The 25,396-nt window shown below is 42.5% G+C and overlaps 1 protein-coding gene across 1 annotated transcript in view; it reads right to left on the reverse strand.

Moving 5' to 3' along the window:
• DNAH10 (dynein axonemal heavy chain 10) overlaps nt 1-25,396 on the reverse strand; it is a 141,553-nt gene that overhangs the window by 83,735 nt on the left and 32,422 nt on the right. Inside the window, 13 exon segments of the mRNA XM_070763165.1 lie at nt 2,824-2,958; nt 3,391-3,574; nt 4,991-5,260; nt 6,996-7,219; nt 9,091-9,324; nt 11,748-11,870; nt 13,024-13,257; nt 13,362-13,518; nt 16,039-16,250; nt 18,008-18,186; nt 20,452-20,554; nt 20,638-20,754; nt 22,973-23,131. Of these exon segments, the coding sequence (XP_070619266.1) occupies nt 2,824-2,958; nt 3,391-3,574; nt 4,991-5,260; nt 6,996-7,219; nt 9,091-9,324; nt 11,748-11,870; nt 13,024-13,257; nt 13,362-13,518; nt 16,039-16,250; nt 18,008-18,186; nt 20,452-20,554; nt 20,638-20,754; nt 22,973-23,131 (2,331 nt within the window).

Here is a 25,396-nt window from a genome sequence, read left to right on the forward strand (position 1 = left end):
AGGATTGAAACTAGGTTGTAAAAAAATGAAATATTTGGGAATTTGGTTATTTAAAAATCCATCCAAAATAACAACGGCCAATTATAATTTAATATGGAAAAAAATCCAGAAGCAGATCAAAAATTGGAAGGGAAAAAATTTAGGAAGAATGGCTAAGATAAGGGCCCTTAAGATGATGATAATACCAAAGATGATGTATTTGTTTCAAGTTTTACCGGGCAGTTTTCCTGAGGCAAAATTAAGAGAATGGGATAATAGACTAAACTTTTGGATTGAAGGAGAGAAAAAATCTAGAATAAGGAAGCATTGGCAGTATGCACAAGAAAAAGAAGGAGGTTGGGGAAGCCCATCTCTAGTAATATATAGAAATGCATTTCAAATTGAAAGGTTAATCGAGCTACAGCTATGGGGGGAAAAGAAATGGGTAGAACTAGAAAGAGAAATTAATAATATAAATAATAAAGAATTATTATTTAAAAATTGGAATAGAATTGAAATCAGTACCCTAAGTGATTCTTTTAAAGCATGTTTAGAAATATGGCTTAAATGGCAGAGGACAAGTGGAATAAAGTTATCCAAGCTATCAACGTTGCATGCATTGAATATAGGGGATGAGGCTAATTTAATTAGAATCATTAAAATATTAAATAGTAAAGGGGTAATGAGAATGGAACAGCTATATGAGAAAGATGGAAGAGTTAGTAGAACTAGATTGGAATGGCTGATCGGTAAACAGCAATGGTTGCAGATTAATGCAATATGTACATGTTTAAATAAAAGTGAGAATAAAGAAGCCTTCTTACGAGAAGAAAATAACTTGGAAAAAATAATAAGGGTAAAGATAAATGAAAGTAAAGGACAAGCCAGTAACATATATAGAATGCTATTGCAGAGGCAAGAAGAGGTAGTTAAAAGTTTAACAAGATGTTGGCAGGATGACTTACAAATAGACGAAAGAGAAATGGAAGAAATAATAGTAAACATATATAAGATTAAAAACACGAGAGTTAAAGAGATGAGAAGAAAAATCTTACATAAGTGGTATTATACACCTGCACGACTTGCATACTACCAGGGGAAAGAGAAAGGTAAATGCTGGCATGGATGCCAGAAAAAAGGAATCTTTATGCATATGATCTGGGAATGTATAGAAATACAGAAATTCTGGAAGGTAGTCCAGAATGAAATTAATAAAATGTTAAATATTAATTGGATAATTACAAAAGAAACAGCAATCTTAATTAAATATAGGGAACTAGGAGAATCTAAAGAAATTAAAACTGTAGCATTGGAAAGTGCTCAAGCGGTGATAGTATTAGGATGGAAAGACTCTACAAAATGGACACTACAGAATTGGTATTGGTACACGGTGGATTACATACACTTTGAAATTATGGAAATAAGATTAAATAATTTTGATGAGAATAAACTAGAGAAGCTGATGGTGCGATGGAACAAGGTAAAAGATTATATGTTAAGTAGAATCTGTGATGTAAATACGAAAAATAAACTACAATCACTCTTTTAGTAAAAAAAAAAGCGTTCAAGATAGAGCCAAGGACCAATAGATAGACAAATAATTCAAAAGTCTTTGAATCCTTCCATAGGGGTGGTGGGGGTGATGGGGTGTGTGTGTTGTTTGGTGATGGGCACATGCACTGTGCACTGTTATACGTTTGTTTTTTGTAAACTTATAAAATCAATAAAAAAATTTATTAAAAAAAAAAAAAGGTGACATGCTTTATGGAGACTCTCAGCTCTCCAACTCAGGATTTGCCCCTTTTTCAAACAGGCAACTAGACTTTTCCTTGAAGATGTTTCGCTTCCCATCTGTGAAGCTTCTTCGGTTCTACCGAAGGGTGGGGGAATTCAGCATCCTTCACCCAGAAACTGAGGAAGCTTCTTAGTATGAGAAGCGAAACGTCTTCAAGGAAAAAGAAAGGAAGTCCAGTTGCCTTTTTGGAAAAAGCACTGTAAGAAAAACTCCAGTAGCAAAAATAAAAGCAAGGAAAAGAACTTTTATTGTCAAATAAAGTCAATAAAAGATAGATCAGTTATGCGTATAATGGGACTCTGAAAGACAGTTATTTTCTGGGGTGGTTTGCTTGATAGAAATGATATCATTTATAGGCTTCTTTCTCACTTGTTCACGCCCCTTCCTCATGTCCATATTTAGGGATGTTTATCACAAATGTTTTCACTGCGTTTTTTTCCTTGTTTGGATATTTCAAAATTTTCCTTTGGGGACCTTCCCACTTTATCAACCATTAACAATTATCCCTTAATTGTTTCATTATGTCTATAACTTGTTTATCCTTTGTAGAGGTCCCTTTGCCCCAATTCTTGGTATTTTGATATCATATTTGTCCAAAATATTTCCTGGAAGAAACTGCAGAAGATGGAGAAGAATAGAACAGAACAGAATTTTATTGGCCAAGTGTGATTGGACACACAAGGAATTTGTCTTTGGTGCAGATGCTCTCAGTGTACATAAAAGAAAAAGATACATTTAGAATAGAATAGAACAGAACAGAATTTTATTGGCCAAGTGTGATTGGACACACAAGGAATTTGTCTTTGGTGCAGATGCTCTCAGTGTACATAAAAGAAAAAGATACATTTAGAATAGAATAGAATAGAACAGAATAGAATTTTATTGGCCAAGTGTGATTGGACACACAAGGAATTTGTCTTTGGTGCAGATGCTCTCAGTGTACATAAAAGAAAAAGATACATTTGTCAAGAATCATGAGGTCCAACACTTAAGGATTGTCATAGGGGTCAAATAGGCAATGAAGAAGGGGGGACGGGTGAATTCCTGACCTTGAAGTCCATGCCTTCTCCGCAGTTGGTGACCACACAAAGCAAGCCCAAAGCTTTGGCCAGGTCCTTGGTCGTCTCTGTTTTTCCAGTTCCTGCTGGACCAGCAGGTGCTCCACCCAAGTACATTGACAAGGCCTTTGAAGTGGGGGTAGGGGGGTGGGGGAGAGAGAAAGTTGAAAAAAGGGAAAAGGATGTTATATTGGGGTTCCTTGCTTTTAGATTTTTAAATGTACAATTTTTATCTTAGATTTTAATTATTAGATTTGTCAATATATATTGTTTTTATCACAGTTGTGAGCCGCCCCGAGTCTGCGGAGAGGGGCGGCATACAAATCTAATCAATAATAATAATAATAATAATAATAATAATAATAATAATGATGATGTTGAGACTAAAATGAGGACGAGAAGAAGAATTAAAAATGGGATACTGCAGGGAGACGCATTCTGGTGGTTTAAGATTCCCCAAATTCCAGATCTGCTTTTTAATTAATTAATTTTTTTATTTTAAAAAAGGGGGCCATTCTGGAAATAGAAGCCCACGGAACGTGTCCTTGTTGGTTTTACCTGTGTGAGCGTCAGGTATATCCGGTCTGTGAGGGGAGTGATGACCAGACGCCCGTTTAAGCCCATGTATTCGTAGCCGTAAGAAAAAGTCCCGGTGCATTGCCGTACGTTGAGTTCATCAGGCTCACGGTCCCAGTAAAATCGTAGCTGGCTTTCCCACTCAAATTCACGGGCTTCCATAATGCTGGAAAAGATTTGAACAGTTAGGGAGGCATAGAGACATAGAAGATTGACGGCAGAAAAAGACCTTCTGGTCCATCTAGTCTGCCCTTATACTATTTCCTGTATTTAATCTTAGGATGGATCTATGTTTATCCCAGGCATGTTTCAATTCAGTTCCTGTGGATTGACCAACCACGTCTGCTGGAAGTTTGTTCCAAGGATCTACTACAATTTCAGTGAAATAATATTTTCTCATGTTACTTCTAATCTTTCCCACAACTAACCCTTGTCCTTGGGTTCACTTTCCTATTAAAAACACTTCCCTCCTGGACCTTATTTAACCTTTTGACATATTTAAATGTTTTGATCATGTCCCCCCTTTTCCTTCTGTCCTCCAGACTCTACAGATTGAGTTCACGAAGTCTTTCCTGATACGTTTGATGCTTAAGGCCTTCCACCATTTTTGTAGCCCGTTTTTTTGGACCTGTTCCATTTTATCCATATCATTTTGTAGGTGAGGTCTCCAGAACTGGACACAGTATTATTCCAAGTGGGGTCTCACCAGCGCTCTATATAGCGGGATCACAATCTCCCTCTTCCTGCTTGTTGTACCTCTAGCTATGCAGCCAAGCATTCAACTCACTTTCCCTACCATCTGAAGGATGACTGAAATCCAAGGACTGACTGAAACCACTATTTTTTCCCCCCAGCACCATCATAGCTCGGAACAGTCGCTGAACAAATGGTCATAAGTTAAGGACTATGTATACGAACATGCTATAGGCTTATAAAATTTATGCATGGTATGTCTGTATGTATGATTGGTTTCTTAAATTGGGGTTTTTAAATTAACTTAAATATTAGATTTGTCTATATTGTCTTATTGTTATTAGCCGCCCCGAGTCTACGGAGAGGGGCGGTATACAAATCTGATAGATAGATAGATAGATAGATAGATAGATAGATAGATAGATAGATAGATAGATAGATAGAAAGATAGATGATAGATAGATAGATAGATAGATAGAGATAGATAGATAGATAGATAGATGATAGATAGATAGATAGAGATAGATAGATAGATAGATAGATACATAGATAGAGATAGATAGATAGATAGATAGATAGATAGATGATAGATAGATAGATGATAGATAGATAGATAGATAGATAGATGATAGATAGATAAATAGAGATAGATGATAGATAGATAGAGATAGATAGATAGAGATAGATAGATAGATAGATAGATAGATAGATAGATGATAGATAGAGATAGATAGATAGATAGATAGATGATAGATAGATAGATAGATAGATAGATAGATAGATAGACAGACAGACTTGCAGTGACTTGCAGCTGATTTTGAACCTCACTGAACTGTTCCTTCACATCTGGTGTGTGTGTGTGTGTTTTGTGTGTGTGTGTGTGATTTACCTGTCTCGCACAAAGTTGTCCACAATATCCCTCGCATGGACGTCAATGATCAGGACGGTGTTGTACTTCTTCCTGTCGTTCTTGCTTAGCGGCTTGGTGATCCGGGTCACCAGCGAGTCGATCTGCTGGTGCATCTTCTTGGCGTAGGTCTTCATGGCCTGCTTCTCCCCCTTCTTGACCTTCCGGAAGACGTCTTCGACTTCCCAGGTCCACCACACCTGGTTGGCTGCCAGCACCATCATGCCCTGATAAATCAGCATCCAATCAACCCTGCGGGAAAGGCAGATTGGCAAAGGTGGCAGAGATGAAGATAGAAAAACATCTTCGGTCATTCTGCTTTGTCTTAGTGTTCGCGGCTGTAAAAATGCAGGTGTTAAAGGGAAGTAGGAAGTAGTTGGCTGTTTTTTAATGGCTTTTGAGTTTTAAGATGTTATATTTACCCTTCCCCGTTTGGTGGGCCCCAGGGGAAGAGCCTTCTCTGTGGCGGCCCCGGCCCTCTGGAACCAACTCCCCTCGGAGATTAGAACTGCCCCCACCCTCCCTGTATTTCGTAAACTACTCAAGACTCATTTATACTGCCAGGCATGGGGGAGTTGAGATATTCCTTCCCCCTAGGCCATTACAAGTTATGCATGGTATGTTTGGTTTTTATAATAAGGGTTTTTAGTTGTTTTATTATTGGATTGTCACATGTTGTTTTTTATCATTGTTGTTAGCCGCCCCGAGTCTGCAGAGAGGGGCGGCATACAAATCCAATAAATAAATAAAATAAAATAAATAAATATTTAATTAATTGGATCTAAGATACTATACATTGTTTTATTATATGTTGTAAGCCGCACCGAGTCCTCGAAGAGGGGGCGACATAAAAGTCCAATCAATCAAATGATGATCTGGGCGTGCCTGTCAGAACAAATGGGTCTCTATTCCCCAATTCTATACTATTTATTTATTTTATTTTATTTATTAATTGGACTTTTATGCCGCCCCTCTCCAAGAACTCGGGGTGACTTACGTCATGTAACGGAACAATATATAACATCCTAAATCCAATTAATTAAATTTATAATCTAAAAAAAGGAACCCAGAACCATAAAAGGACAATCATTTCCATTTAATCAACATACTCTCAACACATTTGTAGGCCAGGGGGCTAGAGCAGAGGTCCCCAAACTTTTTACACAGGGGGCCAGTTCACTGTCCTTCAGACATGTTGGAGGGCCGGACTATAAAAAACCCTATGAACAAATCCCTATGCACACTGCACATACCTTATTTTAAAGTAAAAAACAAAATGGGAACCTACTATTTAGAGGGGGGGGGGAAGAAGTCTGAAATTCATATATGTTTATATTTTGTTTTTAATTTTCTTTCATTAACATCTGATTGTTCTTGGCTTATAGAAAAATGTATAAAGAAAGAAGGAAGCACTTTGGCATAATGGTTAATAAGTTAGAAATATAATTGGTGTTGTACTTTCTTGAGGAGGGAATTTAATTAAAAGAAAATGAATGTAACTGGATGACAAAATTAGAAAAAAAAAACTTTTGCAACTTTTTTGATGATTGATATTAGTTACTAACAAAATACCGCATTTTATTCATAGAAAATTAGATGGAACACTGTGTTGTGTCACTCACCCGCGGGCCGGTTAAATGGCCTCAGCGGGCCGCATGCGGCCCACGGGCCGTACTTTAGTGACCGCTGGGCTAGAGTCTAGTGGCCCCAAGCCTGGCGGCATAAATGAGTCTTAAGACTCTTGCGAAAGGCGAGGAGGGTGGGGGCAATACGAATCTCTGGGGGGAGCTGATTCCACAGGGCTGGGGCCCCCACAGAGAAGACTCTTCCCCTTGGCCCCGCCAAGCGACATTGTCCAGTTGTCTCGCCAAACCACTCTGGATCCCTCAGTGAAGTTTAGGGGGCAGATTGACTTGGACTTGGACTGCCAGAGTTCTTGGAGGACCAACAATATTGCTGGGCCCTGGGGAAGCGCCCTCACCCTCACCTGCTTCGGTCTTCGCAGTACCAAAAGATGGCTTCCTTGGTGATCAGCCTGTTGGTCCTTCGCATTTCGACCAGCACGGCTGTCATCCAGTTTTCCACTCTGCCTTCTGCCGGGATGGCTTTACGGAACTCCATCACTTCACCTTCTGCGGAAATCATAGCGGTGGCGATCTTCATACCGCTGTCATCCTCGTGAAATTTCAGGGCGGCTATGTTGTCGTACATCTGATACGGGGATTGGGGGAGAGAGGGGAGATGTCAAGAAACGTGCGTGTGAATTGGTTTAAAGCGATGGAGGGGTGCGTGTAGTCACCCCTCGCTCTCTTTCTTCCCAGATTTCCATCTTAATAATAATAATAATAATAATAATAATAATAATAATAATAATTTATTAGATTGTATGCCGCCCTTCTCCGAAGACTCAGGGCGGCTCACAACAACGATAAAAACAATATTATACTGGCACAAATCTAATATTAGAAAAAACCCTAAAAACCCTATCATAATTAAAAACCAAACAGCACATACATACCAAACATAAATTATAATAAGCCTGGGGGAAAGGTGTCTCAAATCCCCCATGCCTGGCGCTATAGGTGGGTCTTAAGTAGTTTACGGAAGACAAGGAGGGTGGGGGGCAGTTCTAATCTCCGGGGGGAGTTGATTCCAGGGGGCCGGGGCCACCACAGAGAAGGCTCTTCCCCCGGGGCCCGCCAGACGACATTGTTTAGTCGACGGGACCCGGAGAAGGCCAACTCTGTGGGACCTTATCGGCCGCTGGGATTCGTGCGGTAGCAGGCGGTTCCGGAGGTACTCTGGTCCAATGCCATGTAGGGCTTTAAAGGTCATGACCAACACTTTGAATTGTGACCGGAAACTGATCGGCAGCCAATGCAGGCCGCGGAGTGTTGTAGATACGTGGGTGAATCTGGGAAGCCCCACGATGGCTCTCGCGGCCGCGTTCTGCACGATCTGGAGTTTCCGAACACTTTTCAAAGGTAGCCCCATGTAGAGAGCGTTGCAGTAATCTTATCTTGCTCCAATAGCAGGATAAGAGTCGAGACCGTTGGAGATGGGCCGGGTGAATTGGTCTTTTGTGTCTTGCTCTTAGCGTGTGTTGTGAGTGCTCCTTGTCCACCTCTCAGGTCATGTCAGATTCTGAGGAGGAGGAGCCAGGCCCCTCTGGATACCCTGGGCCAGGGGCATTGACAGAAGCAGAGAGCGAGGGAGAAAGTGACTGGAGTGAGCCTGAGGAACCACTAGAGGGGGCTGACGTGACAATGGGAGAGCGGTCCCAGTCAGAGAATGAGGAAGACATGAGAGTGGAAAGTCAATGGATTGGACCAGAATATCTCCAAGACCGCCTCCTGCCGCACGAATCCCAGTGACCGATTAGGTCCAACAGAGTGGGCCTTCTTCGGGTTCCGTCAACTAAACAATGTCGGTTGGTGGGCCCCAGGGGAAGAGCCTTCTCTGTGGCGGCCCCGACTCTCTGGAGCCAGCTCTCCCCAGAGATTAGAACTGCCCCTACCCTCCTCGCCTTTCGCAAACTCCTTAAAACCCACCTTTGTCGTCAGGCATGGGGGAACTGAGATATCTCCCCCGGGCCTATACAATTTATGTATGGTATGTTTGTACGTATGTCTGCTTGATAACGGGTTTTTAAAAATATTTTAAATTGTAAATTATTAGATTTGTCATGAACTGTTTTATTGTGTTCTGAGCCGCCCCGAGTCTACGGAGAGGGGCGGCATACAAATCTAATAAATAAACAAATAAATAAATAAATTGATCCTCGCTATAGAAGGTTATTGAGAAGGTGAGAGGAGTTACGTAGTGAAAGGTATTAGCTTGCAGCCTTCGCCTGAGTGACAGGTGGGGGCCAAAGGTGAATGACCTACCCTAAAAGCTGGCCTAAAATGAGCTGCCATGAAAGGACATGACATGTCCCTACACCGGAGATGCTGCCCCTCCCCGAACCCCCCATACAACTCCACATCTGAAATGCAATCGAACGGGTGGACGAAGCTACCAGCTGTGGCCCAAAGGGAGAAGGAGAATCGAACTCCTCTGGGGATTTCCCCATCATCCCCTACCTTGATCATGTGCTCCTGGACGCACAAGGGGTCGCTGCTTCCGAGGATGCTGAGCAGCTCGTCGTCCGAGATGAAGAAGAAACGGGGGAAAGCGTTCCTCTTGGAGTCCAGGTAATCATTCAGACTCTTCTGGCACTTTTCCAGGCCGTCGCTTATGTTCTGAAGGTCGGAAAGGCGGTTGTGAGCTTCGCAGCATCTCTTGATCACCGGATCCTTGACCGTTTCTGCCATGATCTGCAGAGATCAGGAGGAGAAAAGGCATTTAAGAACACCAGGGTTTACAGAAACCTTTTGCGAATCAAAAGACGATCAGTTTCCGGTCACAATTCAAAGTGTTGGTTATGACCTTTAAAGCCCTTCATGGCATCGGACCAGAATATCTCCGAGACCGCCTTCTGCTGCACGAATCCCAGCGACCGATTAGGTCCCACAGAGTTGGCCTTCTCCGGGTCCCGTCAACTAAACAATGTCGGTTGGCGGGCCACAGGGGAAGAGCCTTCTCTGTGGCGGCCCCGACTCTCTGGAACCAGCTCCCCCCAGAGATTAGAACTGCCCCTACCCTCCTCGCCTTTCGCAAACTCCTTAAAACCCACCTTTGTCGTCAGGCACTGAGATATCTCCCCCGGGCCTATGCAATTTATGTATGGTATGCTTGTGTGTATGTCTGTTTAATAATGGGGTTTTTTAAATATTTAAAATTGTAAATTATTAGATTTGTTATAAACTGTTTTTATTGTGTTGTGAGCCACCCCGAGTCTACGGAAAGGGGCGGCATACAAATCTAATTAATAATAATAATAATAATAATAATAATAATAATAATAATAATAGTAACAACAATAATAATAGTAATAATAATAACAATAATAATAATAATATATAGAAACATAGAAACAAAAAAGACTGACGGCAGAAAAAAACCTCCTGGTCCATCTAGTCTGCCCTTATACTATTTTCTGTATTTCATCTTAGGATGGATCTATGTTTATCCCAGGCATGTTTAAATTCAGTTACTGTGGATTTATCTACCACATCTGCTGGAAGTTTGTTCCATGGATCTACTACTCTTTCAGTGAAATAATATTTTCTCACGTTGCTTTTGATCTTTCCCCCAACTAACCTCAGACTGTGTCCCCTTGTTCTTGTGTTCACTTTCCTACTAAAAACACTTTCTTACTGAACCTTATTTAATCCTTTAACGTATTTAAATGTTTCGATCATGTCCCCCCTTTTCCTTCTGTCCTCCAGACTATACAGATTGAGTTCATGAAGTCTTTCCTGATACGTTTTATGCTTAAGACCTTCCACCATTCTTGTAGCCCGTCTTTGGACCCGTTCAATTTTGTCAATATCGTTTTGTAGGTGAGGTCTCCAGAACTGGACACAGTATTATTCCAAATGTGGTCTCACCAGCACTCTATATAAGGGGATCACAATCTCCCTCTTCCTGCTTGTTATACCTCTAGCTATGCAGCCAAGCATCCTACTTTTTTCTAAGCCTATTATTTATATTAAATGAACAAACTGCCAAATGTAACCTACACAAGTGGAGGCCAAGCATAAGATATTACGAACCTAATAGCAGAATTTATCTCCACGGTGGGATTCAATTTTTTTAATACTAGCAGTTCTGCAAGTGGCCGTAACATGGCTTCCTTTGGGTTGCAGAGCAATGGTGTCCTAGCACATTCTTGGACCTACAAGGTATTTCTTGAGGACCTTTTTGGGTGATCCTCTCAATCTTCTCAGTCTACCCAGAGGGTCCTAATACTCTGGGCTGGAGACCCTTAGATCTTTCTAGATTTCAATCAATATCTTGGCTTGGGCCTGTTGTGTTTGGCCCTGGGCCAGCCGTTGCTCCCACAGATGGGAGAGACGCGGCACAAAGTGAATGCGAAAGCCTGGCTGACAGCCAGGAGGACGTGGCCACTGGGACGCAGGATTCAGCAGACAGCCCAGGGGATTTGGCCTGCAGTCCCTCAGACAGTCTTTCCTCCCTGGGTTCTTCTGCAGATCAATATATTGATCTACGTAGCCGAAGAGCTATGCAAAGAAGGGATCGCTTTAAGGAGTATTACAAGTCATTATAGGAGCACCTGGGCTGGGTGTGGTTCTTATACTGAGGGCTGGGTGTGGTTCCCTTAATGAGGGCTAAAGGGATAAAAGGGAACAAAGGCCAAGGCAAACTGTGGCTGTTTATCTGTGTTATTTTGTGGTTCCTGTTCTGAAGTTTCTGTTCCGTGCCATTAGAGTTTTCAACCCAGCTTTGAGGTGAAAACTCTGGGACTTGCTGTTTGCTCCAAAGATTCAAAAGGACTCCTGAAACGTCTTTGCTCATTCCAGGTTGTCTTTGTTTGTTCTTTCCTGTGTTTTTGTATGCGGCTGAAGTAAGCCTTGCATTGTTTTCGGACACTACGAACTGTTTTGAGTAACCCTTTTTTGTTTATTTAATACAAGTTTGCTGATTAGCAGAGCACGTGTGTATTTATTTTCTTTTCCTTGGACTGTTACGCATTGCCTGAGCCAGTCAGGCAGAACAGGGCCCAATGTTATTGAGGAAGCCCGTTCAATCCAGAAGGACTTCCTCCTTTCGAGAGCCAGCCCACATTGCTCCCTCTTACTGGGCATCCCCATCAATATGCGGTTTAGTTACTTGCCCTTTTGAAGATCCTATCTATGTTGTCAAACTTCTTGGCTTCCTCGGGCAGCTGCGATCGGATATCTCCGCCGATGAAGATGCTTTCGAGATACATCCATTTCCGCTGAACAATCATCCAGATCTAGATGGGCGAAAGGGAGCGTTGGCTAAGAGCAGGGAGACTGGCGAAAGGCAACCTGTCCTTCAAGAGAGACACCTGTCCTATTATAATATATGACCTCTGATTTAAATATGTAGCTGGTATAAATTTCCCTTGATTTTTGTACTGTGTTAGTTAATTTTTTTGTAAATATTGTTGGTGTTTATCTAACAGGCAAGTTCTCGTCCATGCTCTCAATATATTAGGGCTTTGTTCGTAGTATTAGTTTTGTGTCTAAAGGTTGCGTTGATCAATATCTTTTATAAGTTATATAAAAACCAGATTATCTCAGAGACCGCCTTCTGCTGCACGAATCCCAGCGACCAGTTAGGTCCCACAGAGTGGATCTTCTCCGGGTTCCGTCAACTAAACAATGTTGGTTGGCGGGACCCAGGGGAAGAGTCTTCTCTGTGGCGGCCCCGGCCCTCTGGAACCAACTCCCCCCAGAGATTAGAATTGCCCCCACTCTCCTTGCCTTTCGTAAGCTGCTTAAAACCCACCTCTGCCGTCAGGCATGGGGGAATTGAGACCCACTTCCCCCTAGGCATTTACAATTCTATGCATGGTATGTCTGTATGTATGTTTGGTTTTTTATATTAATGGGTTTTTAATTGTTTCTAGCATCAGACTACTATCGTACACTGCTTTGTTGTTGCTGTTAGCCGCCCCGAGTCTCTGGAGAGGGGCGGCATACAAATCCAATCAATCAATCAATCATAAATAAGTAAATAAGTAAATAGGTAAATAAGTAAGTAAGTAAGTAAATAAGTAAATAAGTAAGTAAGTAAATAAGTAGGTAAGTAAAGTAAGTAAGTAAATAAGTAAGTAAGTAAGTAAGTAAATAAGTAAGTAAGTAAATAAATAAGTAAATAAGTAAATAAGTAAGTAAGTAAATAAGTAAATAAGTAAGTAAGTAAGTAAATAAGTAACTAAGTAAATAAGTAAGTAAGTAAGTAAATAAGTAAGTAAGTAAGTAAATAAGTAAATAAGTAAGTAAGTAAGTAAGTAAATAAATAAAGAATGAATGAATGAATAAATAAATAAATAAATAGTTGTTTTCATTTAAAAAAAATATTATTTATGGTAAAATAAAGACAGAGAGACACCTGTCCACCTGGAGCCACAGCCTCCCTACCTCAATCACTTCGCCAATCAAAGAGAGGGTTTTCTCCCAGTTGTGGACGGTGCCCAAAAATGGCGCCACGAATCTGCTTCCAGAAATACTCTGAAGGTTGACGGCGTTGTCGTCCAGGATCTGAATGATCTCATCGACGGATCCCAAAATGAAGCCCCGTTCCTGAGTCCCTTTGAAGTAGCGCTGCACGGTGAATTTCATGTTCTCCCACGTTTCAATGATCTCCTTCACTCCCTACGAGACAGAGAGAGAGAACGAAAGGACGTTCTAAGAACTTGCCTGGGCGGCTACTAGAGAGGGCTGAAGGCCAAGAGAGGCGTGGGAGGAGGCCACCTGACCTTCTCGATGCTCAGCTCTTTGACGGCGGACCCCACGATCTCGTTGATCACATCGGAATACTTGTGCAGTTCCATGGCAAACATGTTCTCCAAGGTGAAGGTTTCAGTGGCCATGTCGAAAGCGGTGCCTGTCCTGTTCATCAGGTCCCTCCAGTGTCTGAAAGCAGAGGAGAAGTCAACACAGGTGGCCAAAGTGACTTGTGCCCTAGGGCACTGGAGGTTAAAACGTATGACGAATGGTTGCAGGAACTGGGCATGGCTGGTTGAATGAAAAGAAGGACCAGGGGAGAGATGATCAACTTCAGATCGTGCAGAATGCGGCCGCGAGAGCCATCGTGGGGCTTCGTAGATTCGCCCACGTTTCTGAAACACTCCGCAGCCTGCACTGGCTGCCAATCGGTTTCCGGTCACAATTCAAAGTGTTGGTCATGACCTTTAAAGCCCGACATGGCATTGGGCCAGAATGCATCCGGAACCGCCTTCTATCGCACGAATCCCAGCAGCCGATAAGGTCCCACAGAGTTGGCCTTCTCCGGGTCCCGTCGACCAAACAATGTCGTTTGGCAGGCCCCAGGGGAAGAGCCTTCTCTGTGGCGGCCCCGGCCCTCTGGAACCAACTCCCCCCAGAGATTAGAACGGCCCTCACCCTCCCTGTCTTGCGCAAATTACTTAAGACCCACCTTTGTCGCCAGGCATGGGGGAGTTAAGTTATTCTTCCCCCCTAGGCCATTACAAGTTATGCATGGTATGTTTGTGTGTATGTTTGGTTTTTTATAATAAGGTTTTTTTTTAGTTGTTTTTATTAATTGGATTGTTCATGTTGTTTTACCACTGTTGTTAGCCGCCCCGAGTCTGCGGAGAGGGGCGGCATACAAATCCAATAAATAATAATAATAATAATAATAATAATAATAATAATAATAATAATAATAATAATAGCAATGTTTCAGTATCTCAGGGGTTGCCACAAAGAAGAAGGAGTCAAACTATTCTCCAAAGCACCTGAGGGTAGAACAAGAAGCAATGGGTGGAAGCTAAACAAGGAGAGAAGCAATTTAGAACTAAGGAGAAATTTCCTGACAGTCAGAACAGTTAATCAGTGGAACAGCCTGCCACCAGAAGTTGCGAATGCTCCAACACTGGAAGTTTTTAAGCAGATGTTGGATATCTATCTTTCTGAAGTAGTGTAGGATTTCCTGCCTAAGATGGGGGTTGAATTAGAAGACCTCTGAGGTCCCTCCAAACTATTCTATTCTATTCCATTCCATTCCATTCCATTCCATTCTAACCTATTTTCTAAAACACCAGAAGGCAGGACAAGAAACAATGGGTGGAAACTAGTGAACGAGAGAAGCAACCTAGAACTAAGGAGAAACTTCCTGACAGTGAGGACAATCAACCAGTTGAATGAAGTTTTTTGTGTTCCATCAGTGGAGGTTTTAAAGAAAAGACTGGACAGACACTTCTCCAGAATGGTCTCCTGATTGTGCAGGGGGTTGGACTAGAAGACCTCTAAGGTCCCTTCCAACTCTGTTGCTCTATTAAAGTGTTTGGTTTTTAAGAGAGAAGATGGGAAGAGAAATTCACCCCTGGTTTTATGGATTTAACCCAGGACATGCTTCCCATGCTGTGTACATGACTTAAAACATCCAGGCTTTCTACTAAATCTATCACCCATTTCCTCCCATGTTGACTCTATGACTGTCACTTGTTGCTTATATCCTAAGATTTTTATTAATATTGCTTCTTCATTGCTTATTTGACCCCTATGACAATCATTAAGTGTCGTACCACATGATTCTTGACAAATGTCTCTTTTTCTTTTGTTTGTTTGTTTGTTTATTTATTTATTTATTAGATTTGTATGCCACCCCTCTCCATAGACTCGGGGCGGCTCACAACAAAATAAAACAGTTCATGACAAATCTAATAATTATAATTTAAAATATTTTTAAAAACCCATTTACTAAGCAAACATACATACAAACATACCATGCATAAATTGTATATGCCCGGGGGAGATGTCTCAGTTCCCCCAAGCCTGACGACAAAGGTGGGTTTTGAGGAGCTTACGAAAGGCAAGGAGAGTAGGGGCAGTTCTAATCTCTGGGGGGAGCTGGTTCCAGAGAGTCGGGGCCGCCACAGAGGAGGCTCTTCCCCTGGGGCCCGCTAACCGACATTGTTTAGTTGATGGGACCCGGAGAAGGCCGACTCTGTTGGACCTAACCGGTTGCTGGGATTCGTGTGGCAGAAGGCGGTCCCTGAGATAATCTGGTCCGATGCCATGAAGGGCTTTATAGGTCATAACCAACACTTTGAATTGTGACCGGAAATTGATCGGCAACCAATGCAGATTGCGGAGTGTTGGTGTGACATGGGCATACCTAGGGAAGCCCATGACTGCTCTCGCAGCTGCATTCTGCACGATCTGAAGTTTCCGAACACTTTTCAAAGGTCGCCCCATGTAGAGAGCGTTACAGTAGTCGAACCTCGAGGTGATGAGGGCGTGAGTGACTGTGAGCAGTGAGTATGTACGCTGAGAGTATATGCACCAAGACAAATTCCTTGTGTGTCCAATCACACTTGGCCAATGAAATTCTATTCTATTCTATTCTATTCTATTCTTAATGACACCTTGATTGTTACAAACAACCCCGCGGATGGGGAGGAGCCAAACCTTTCTCGCAAAGCTTCGTTCTTCAAATCCAGCAGCAGAGGAATAGATTCCTTGAAAGCTTTCATCTTCATTTCCAGGTGATAGGCCACTGGCATGTTACGGACCTGTCTTGGCAACTTGCGGAGGGTTTTAAGGTATCCCTCGATTCCTTCCTGGAGCACCTGGACGTTAAGGTTCACCCAAAGCGTCTGGGACCACTCCTCTTTGGCAGCCTAGAGCCCGGAAAAGAGTCTGGTAAGAACATCTTCAAATGGGAGAAAAATCATCGCATCAAGACGTTTTAAAGTTTTTAACATTAGATTTCTACTTATATTGTATTGCTGTTATGTTTAGGGGTCGTGATTTCTGACAGTCTCCAAATGGGTGAGCAGTGCGGTCGGGCGGTAGGGAAAGCAAGTAGGATGCTTGGCTGCATAGCTAGAGGTATAACAAGCAGGAAGAGGGAGATTATGATCCCCTTATATAGAGTGCTGGTGAGACCCCATTTGGAATAATACTGTGTCCAGTTCTGGAGACCTCACCCACAAAAAGATATGGACAAAATTGAATGGGTCCAAAGATGGGCTACAAGAATGGTGGAAGGTGTTAAGCATAAAACGTATCAGGAAAGACTCAATGAACTCAATCTGTATAGTCTGGAGGACAGAAGGAAAAGGGGGGACACAATCGAAACATTTAAATATGTGAAAGGGTTAAATAATGTCCAGGAGGGAAGTGTTTTTAATAGGAAAGTGAACACAAGAACAAGGGGACACAATCTGAAGTTAGTTGGGGGAAAGATCAAAAGCAACATGAGAAACTATTATTTTACTGAAAGAGTAGTAGATCCTTGGAACAAACTCCCAGCAGACGTGGTTGGTCAATCCACAGTAACTGAATTGAAACATGCCTGGGATAAACATATATCCATTGTAAGATAAAATACAGGAAATAGTATAAGGGCAGACTAGATGGACCAGGAGGTCTTTTTCTGCCGTCAGTCTTCTATGTTTTTATGGTGTGAGCCGCCCCGAGTCTTCAGAGAGGGGCGGCATACAAATCTAATAAATTATTATTAAATTATTATAATAAATTATTATTGAGATCACATGCCAAAGAGCACCTTCTCTTCTCATCCATCTGAATTAACAGCACAAGGATAATCCAGAACAATAGACCACAATTTCTATTGAGAGTCATGGACCCCCCCAGACCTCAGGTCATCAACCAAATTTCAAGTTTTATGTGTTACTTGACAATGGTCAAGGAACACGCAAAACTTGAAATTTGGTTGATGGCCTAAGGTCTAGGGGTCCATGACTCTCGATAGAAATGTGACTGATTTTCAAAAACCATCTATTTTGTTTATTTATTTTGTCCAATACACAATGAGGGTTTTAGTGGGTATATATCTCTATACACATAGTAACATACATGATGGAGGTTATAGAGGAGATACTCATAGTAAAATATATCTAAGAAAGAATAAAAAAGAAGATATAGTAATAGAACATATCAATGAAAGAATAGAAAGAGAGATATAGGAATAGAAGAAAGGTATAGGAGATATAGGAGAGCAATAGGATAGGGGACGGAAGGCACTCTAGTGCACTTGTACTCGCCCCTTACTGACCTCTTAGGAATCTGGAGAGGTCAACTGTAGATAATCTAAGGGTAAAGTGTTGGGGGTTTGGGGAGGACACTATGGAGTCCAGTAATGAGTTCCACGCTTCGACAACTCGGTTACTGAAGTTGTATTTTTTACAGTGAAGTTTGGAGCGGTAAATATTAAGTTTAAATCTGTTGTGTGCTCTTGTGTTGTTGTGGTTGAAGCTGAAGTCGTCGCCGACAGGCAGGACGTTGCAGCATATGATCTTGTGGGCAATACTTAGACCTTGTTTAAGGCGTCTTAGTTCTAAACTTTCTAGGCCCAGGATTGAAAATCTAGTCTCGTAGGGTGTTCTGTTTCGAGTGGAGGAGTGAAATCTACCTGCTGCAGTTTATAGATTTCGTAGATCTGCCTGAGACCTCTCATTTCTTTTTGGATTTTGATCATGTCGGGGTACATTGTGATGGGTAGGTCAAAGAGCTTCTCAGCGTTGGCTAATTCCTGACGATTCCTCTCGTGTTTCTCCAGCTCCCTTTCAAAAACCACCATCAGCTCTACCCCTGCAGGGACAAATAAATTCAGAACAGGGTGAAGAAAGATGGGAAGCCTCAAGGAAAATTTGAAGTGGGGCAAGAGAGTTTAGTTTTATTGGATTTGTATGCCGCTCCTCTCCGGAGACTCGGGGTGGCTAACAGCAATAATAAAACAGTGTACAGTAATAATCCAATACTAAAAATGATTAAAAACCCATTAATATAAAAAAAACCCCAAACATATATACATGTATACCATGCATAGAATTGTAAAGGCCTAGGGGGAAAGAGCATCTCAATTCCCCCATGCCTGGCGGCAGAGGTGGGTTTTAAGTAGCTTACGAAAGGCAAGGAGGGTGGGGGTTATTCTAATCTCTGGGGGGAGTTGGTTCCAGAGGGCCGGGGCCACCACAGAGAAGGCTCTTCCCCTGGGTCCCGCCAAGCGGCATTGTTTAGTTGACGGGACCCGGAGAAGGCCCACTCTGTGGGACCTAACTGGTCGCTGGGATTCGTGCAGCAGAAGGCGGTCACTGAGATAATCTGGTCCGGTGCCATGAAGGGTTTTATAGGTCATAACCAACACTTTGAATTGTGACCAGAAACCGATCGGCAATCAATGCAGACTGCGGAGTGTTGGTGTGACATGGGCATATTTGGGAAAGCCCATGATTGCTCTCGCAGCTGCATTCTGCACGATCTGAAGTTTCCGAACACTCTTCAAAGGTCGCCCCATGTAGAGAGCGTTACAGTAGTCGAGCCTCGAGGTGATGAGGGCATGAGTGACTGTGAGCAATGAGTCCCGATCCAAATAGGGCCGCAACTGGTGCACCAGGCGAACCTGGGCAAACGCCTCCCTCGCCACAGCTGAAAGATGTTTCTCTAATGTGAGCTGTGGATCGAGGAGGACGCCCAAGTTGCAAACCCTCTCTAAGGGGGTCAGTAGTTCCCCCCCCCCTAGGGTAATGGACGGAGAGATGGAATTGTCCTTGGGAGGCAAGACCCACAGCCACTCCGTCTTGTCTGGGTTGAGCTTGAGTCTGTTGACACCCATCCAGACCCCAACAGCCTCCAGGCACCGGCACATCACTTCCACTGCTTCGTTGACTGGGCATGGGGTGGAGATGTAAAGCTGGGTATCATCGGCATATTGATGATACCTCACCCCATGCCCTTGGATGATCTCGCCCAGCGGTTTCATGTAGATATTAAATAGCAGGGGGGAGAGGACCGACCCCTGAGGCACCCCACAAGGGAGAGACCTAGAGGTCGACCTCTGACCCCCCCACTAACACCGACTGCGAGGTCCATGGCTGGCCTTAATGGATCAAGAGGTCACTGCTTCTCAGTGAGAATATCGCCAAGGGAAGAGCAAGCTAGGCTTGTCTTAGGGAATGAACCTAAAAACCTCTCTGAATTCCATGCCATGTTCAATAATTTTCTGTACCAAACCTCCCCTTGAAAAAAAACACCAGAAAAGAAAGAAGTCATTTATATGGAGGACATAAGTAGAACGGAGCTGGCAGAAGCTTCGGACTCAATGAAGTATCTCTTCAACGTCCTGCAGTCGCTAAAAAATGAAGATCTGAATTCAAGGAGTAAAAATGACCCTGTTTTAACGATCTTGGTTCTCAGCAAATCTCCTCTGTGCCTACGGCGTTTTCTGCAGCTACCATGACACCAGGTTCCATAAGACTTGAAGAAAGCTTGACCAGAACCAGTGTTCCCTTTAATTTTTTTTTGGGGGGGGGCGGAAAAGTATAGTGTCTGAGCACAGAAATAATAAATAAACAAACAAACAAACAAACAAATAAATACAAAACCCACCCTGTTTTGCCTGAGAGAATTTCAAAATAAAATACTGTACTGTGTGTCTATAACACTGAGCTCATAATAGGGCAACTCTATCAATATCAAAATGCCACTTAAATAGTTGAGCTAGTTTCAAACTAGATTTTGATTTTCTTTCTCTCTTCCTTACTCCCATTCTTTTTCTTTTTCTTTTCCTTCCTCTCTTTTTTCTATCTCTTTCTCTCTCTTCCTCTCTTCCTCTCTTTCCCTCTCACTCTTTCCCTCTCGGCTTCTGGGCAGGTTTGGAAAACTCTGAGTTGATGATGATTTTTAAGTGCACCATGGCTCACTGCTCAGCTTAGAGGGAACTATGACCAGAACTATGGAAAATTGGACAAATGAGACCTGTGATAGGAAGGAGCAACAGTTGAAGATGGGGATGCGTTCTCTCCTAAACCTCTGATCTACCTCGGTGTTCCTGCCCCGCAGCAGGTTCCCCCTTACCTCTATCAAGATTTTCACCCACAGAACCTGGGCCCTCGCTAACAAACCGCTGGTAGAAGTCTTCGATCTCCTTGCTGTAGTTTCCTATCTGCTCCCGTGTGATCTAGGAGACATAATCCCAGTGAGAAGGCCATTCCCAGCATTCGCCTCCTTCGTCTCGGAAGGAAGGGCAACCAACCCAAATACCTCCGTGAAAGTCTTTTTGATGCTGCCCAGGCTGTGGTCGACAACGGTTGCGTCCGCGTAAAGGGTTTCCCACATAACCTTTATCTTCTCCACCAGGCTCTTTTCTTCTTCTGATATCTGGATAGGAGGGACGAGAAGGTTTCCCTTAAAAGCTTCCCCTAGACAGCTCTTATGGGTCACTCAACCCCACCAAATTTTTCCCTTCATCCATGCCGGACCAGATTCTGGTACGTCAGGCTTAGCAATCCTGGGTGATATTCCCTCGATTTTCGCGGGGGATGCGTTCCGAGACCGCCCGCAAAAGTTGAATTTCCGCGAAGTAGAGATGCGGAAGTAAATACACTATTTTTGGCTATGGACAGTATCACAAACTTTCCCTGAACACTTTAAACCCCTAAATTGCAATTTCCCATTCCCTTAGCAACCATTTAGATTATTACTCACCATGTTTATTTATTAAAGTTTATTAAAAAAAATATTTATTAAAGGTGGCCGAAAGTTTGGCGATGGCATATAACGTCATCGGGCAGGAAAAAACATGGTATAGGGGGGGGAAACCGCAAAGTATTTTTTAATTAATATTTCTGAAAAACCGTGGTATAGACTTTTCGCGAAGTTCGAACCCACGAAAATCGAGGGAACACTGTAGTACCATATAAAGTGAAAAGTAGAATGTATTACCATATAAGGTACAAGGGAGTGCTTTTACCAAGCTGAGTCATTGGGTATGAACTTATTTATTTATTTATTTATTTATTTATTTATTTATTCATTCATTCATTCATTCATTCATTCATTCATTCATTCATTCATTCATTCATTCATTCATTCATTCATTCATTGGATTTGTATGCCGCCCCTCTCCGTAGACTCGGGGAGGCTAACAACAATGATAAAAACAGCATGTAACAATCCAATCCAATTAATAAAACAACTAAAAAAAAACTTATTATAAAAAGCAAACATACATACAAACATACCATGCATGAATTGTAAAGGCCTAGGGGGAAAGAATATCTCAGTTCCCCCATGCCTGACAGCAGAGGTGGGTTTTAAGAAGTTTACGAAAGGCGAGGAGGGTGGGGGCAATTCTAATCTCTGGGGGGAGTTGGTTCCAAAGGGCCGGGGCCGCCACAGAGAAGGCTCTTCTCCTGGGTCCTGCCAAACGACCTTGTTTAGTTGACGGGACCCGGAGGAGGCCCTAACTGGTCGCTGGGATTCATGCAGCAGAATTGCAACCTGATTGGGCCAGGGCATTATAAAATGCAAATCAACTTCACCATTCCCTTGTGGTCATTTGCTGTTGATGGTGGTTGTTAGTTGGCTGGCTGGAGCAGTTTGAATGTGAGTTAGGTATTGAGTAGAGCTGAGATAGTGATACGAAGAAACCTGGATTGGTTTGGTATCTACTTGTAACCTGGATTGGTTGAATATCTATTTGTAAGTGTTGTGGTTAGCTCTGGCCCAGCTCCTGCCCCAAGGACTGTGGATGAGGGGGAGACCTCCACATGCTGCAGGCCTGTTCTGCTGATGAAGGCTCCTCTGACCAAGAAGACATGAGTGACAGGGAGGAGGAGAGTGTGGCAGACAGCTCAGAAGGAGATCAATTCTCTAGCTCCTCCTTGTATTCGGAACAAGAGTTAATGATACAGCCACGCATGCGGAGAGCGATGCATAGGCAGCAACAACTGAGAGATTATTATCAAAGAAAATGAGGCCACCTGTGGTTGGGTGGGGCTGTGGTCATTAGTGAGGCTGCTATAAAGAGCAGCCTGTGGGTTTGGCCATTGTGGAGGATTATCTGATCCTTGTGTTTCGTGCCTGCTTTGCTGACTTTGACCTTTTGTGTGCTGATTTTTCCCGGCTTTGAAACTAAACCAGAGCAAAGTGTGTTTCACTTTGTGGAAGAAGAAGGACTGTGAAGTATCACAGAACTGATAAGGGACTTGTACAAATTACCAGTTTGTTTGGAGACCAGGGCTCTTGGCTATACGAAAAGAGGGCTTGGTTTAAGTGAATTTTCATTATAAAGAACATTGTTTTGGATTTTCAAATGTGCGTGTGTCTGAAATTTGTACCTGTGAAGTTTTGGGAGGATTCTACCAGAGAGCCCGACAGAACAGTAAGTAAGCTGGGTATCTCGGCATCAGAGGTTTGCCACATTCTGAGCGAACTGGTAGTGGCGATTTGCGCCCAACAACCCCGGCTCTATGTCGTCCTATTCCTGCATGTTTTGAAGCCGCGCACATGCACGCGAAGCACACACTCACATTTGCGAACCAGAAGGGAAGGGAAGTGAATAACAACCTTTGACGCCATACAATGAAAAACTTACAGCAATGTTGTACATGCCCAAGGTCCGGTATCTCTCTTGGATATCCAAATACTTGAGTTCCACTTCTAGAGATATCTGTTTAATCTCGGCTATGGTGCCCAGGACAAATTTGAGATCTTCCAAGGTACTGGGGGTTGTCTTCAGATTGTGCGACAATTTCTGGAAAGCATATTCATTTGGTCATTAATTCACTCAAACATTGCAAAGAACCATTTAGCTAAAACTACTGTCCAGACTCCCATCAGCATGTTTTTAATTTAGGGATTGCTAGCGAGGAATTAAAGTGTCGGTCTTCAAGAACTGGGGAGGGAAAGAACTTATTTATAGGATGATGTCCTACATGCCTTGAATATCGCCTTGGACCAGTTGGAGTCAATTGTGCCTAGAGCTGAGGTGTCTAGACTTCAGCAATGTAATGCTGAAGCAATGCTTCTTGGACTTCAATGCCCAGAATTCCCCAACCATTCTGTGAGTTGAAGTCCACAGGGCTCAAATTCACCAAGGTTGGACATCCCTGGTCTAGATCCTGGACTCAAAAGTTAAGGCGTGTTTCATAGAAACATAGAAACATAGAAGTCTGACGGCAGAAAAAGACCTCATGGTCCATCTCGTCTGCCCTTATACTATTTCCTGTATTTTATCTTAGGATGGATATATGTTTATCCCAGGCATGTTTAAATTCAGTTACTGTGGATTTATCTACCACATCTGCTGGAAGTTTGTTCCAAGGATCTACTACTCTTTCAGTGAAATAATATTTTCTCACCTTGCTTTTGATCTTTCCCCCAACTAACTTCAGATTGTGTCCCCTTGTTCTTGTGTTCACTTTCCTATTAAAAACACTTCCCTCCTGGACCTTATTTAACCCTTTAACATATTTAAATGTTTCGATCATGTCCCCCCTTTTCATTGATGTTGTCTTCCGTCCGTTCCTCTGTCCTCTCCAGGGAGTTCTGGGAGTTGAATTCTGGGACCTTAATTTAACTTGTTACATTTATAAGCTGCCCAACTCCTGTCGGACTCTGAGGTCCACAGGGCTTAAAATCAACCAAGGTTGGATACCCCTGGCCTAGACCTTGAACTCAAAAGATAAGATATGTTTAATCTTTTTCCTCCATCCGTTCCTCTCCAGGTATGGTAGGACCAAGGTGAGCATCCTGCAGCTCAGGGATAGGCAAAGTTGGCTCTTCTATGACTTGTGGACTTCAACTCCCAGAATTCCTGAGCCAATCGTACTAGCTCAGGATTTCTGGGAATTGAAGTCCACAAGTCATAGAAGAGCCAACTTCAGAATGTGCTGAAATGGATATGCTAACCAAAAAATTAGATGGGAAAGAAGAAATGGATGATTATAGAATTGGGGATAAATTTTACAATTGGTTTAAACAAAGAAACAATCAAATAAGTGAAATAATAAGGTTTAAAAGATTAATAATCAACGTGTTCATCTCTGCTTTCAAAATTGGAAACTAGACTTTCTCGCTTTTTTGAAATCTTTTTTTCTATTCAAATTCTTCTCTAAATTTTTTCTTTTCTTTTTTCTTTCTTAAAATGTTCAGTATTTACAGTGGACATAGACTAAAATGTTTTCAATTTGATGTAAAAACATACACAACTCTGTATGTGCTTCTGACGAAAACCGGGATGTTTGTGTGTTTTTCTTTTTAATATGTTTGTGAGTGACGTAGGGGAAGGTTTGGTAGGGAAGGTTTGCCTATTTGCCGATGACTCTAAAGTGTGCAATAGGGTTGATATTCCTGGAGGGGTCTCTAATATGGTAAATGATTTAGCTTTACTAGATAAATGGTCAAAGCAATGGAAACTGCAGTTTAATGTTTCCAAATGTAAAATAATGCACTTGGGGAAAAGGAATCCTCAATCTGAGTATTGCATTGGCAGTTCTGTGTTAGCAAAAACTTCAGAAGAGAAGGATTTAGGGGTAGTGATTTCTGACAGTCTCAAAATGGGTGAGCAGTGTGGTCGGTCAGTAGGGAAAGCAGGTAGGATGCTTGGCTGCATAGCTAGAGGTATAACAAGCAGGAAGAGGGAGATTGTGATCCCCTTATATAGAGCGCTGGTGAGACCCCATTTGGAGTAATACTGTGTTCAGTTCTGGAGACCTCACCTACAAAAAGATATTGACAAAATTGAACGGGTCCAAAGATGGGCTACAAGAATGGTGGAAGGTCTTAAGCATAAAACGTATCAGGAAAGACTTCATGAACTCAATCTGTATAGTCTGGAGGACAGAAGGAAAAGGGGGGACATGATCAAAACATTTAAATATGTTAAAGAGTTAAATAGCGTTCAGGAGGGAAGTGTTTTTAATAGGAAAGTGAACACAAGAACAAGGGGGCACAATCTGAAGTTAGTTGGGGGAAAGATCAAAAGCAACATGAGAAAATATTATTTGACTGAAATAGT

The sequence above is a fragment of the Erythrolamprus reginae genome, chromosome 10 (genome assembly GCF_031021105.1).
Source record: "Erythrolamprus reginae isolate rEryReg1 chromosome 10, rEryReg1.hap1, whole genome shotgun sequence".
In the NCBI taxonomy this organism is placed as follows: Eukaryota; Metazoa; Chordata; class Lepidosauria; order Squamata; family Dipsadidae; genus Erythrolamprus; species Erythrolamprus reginae.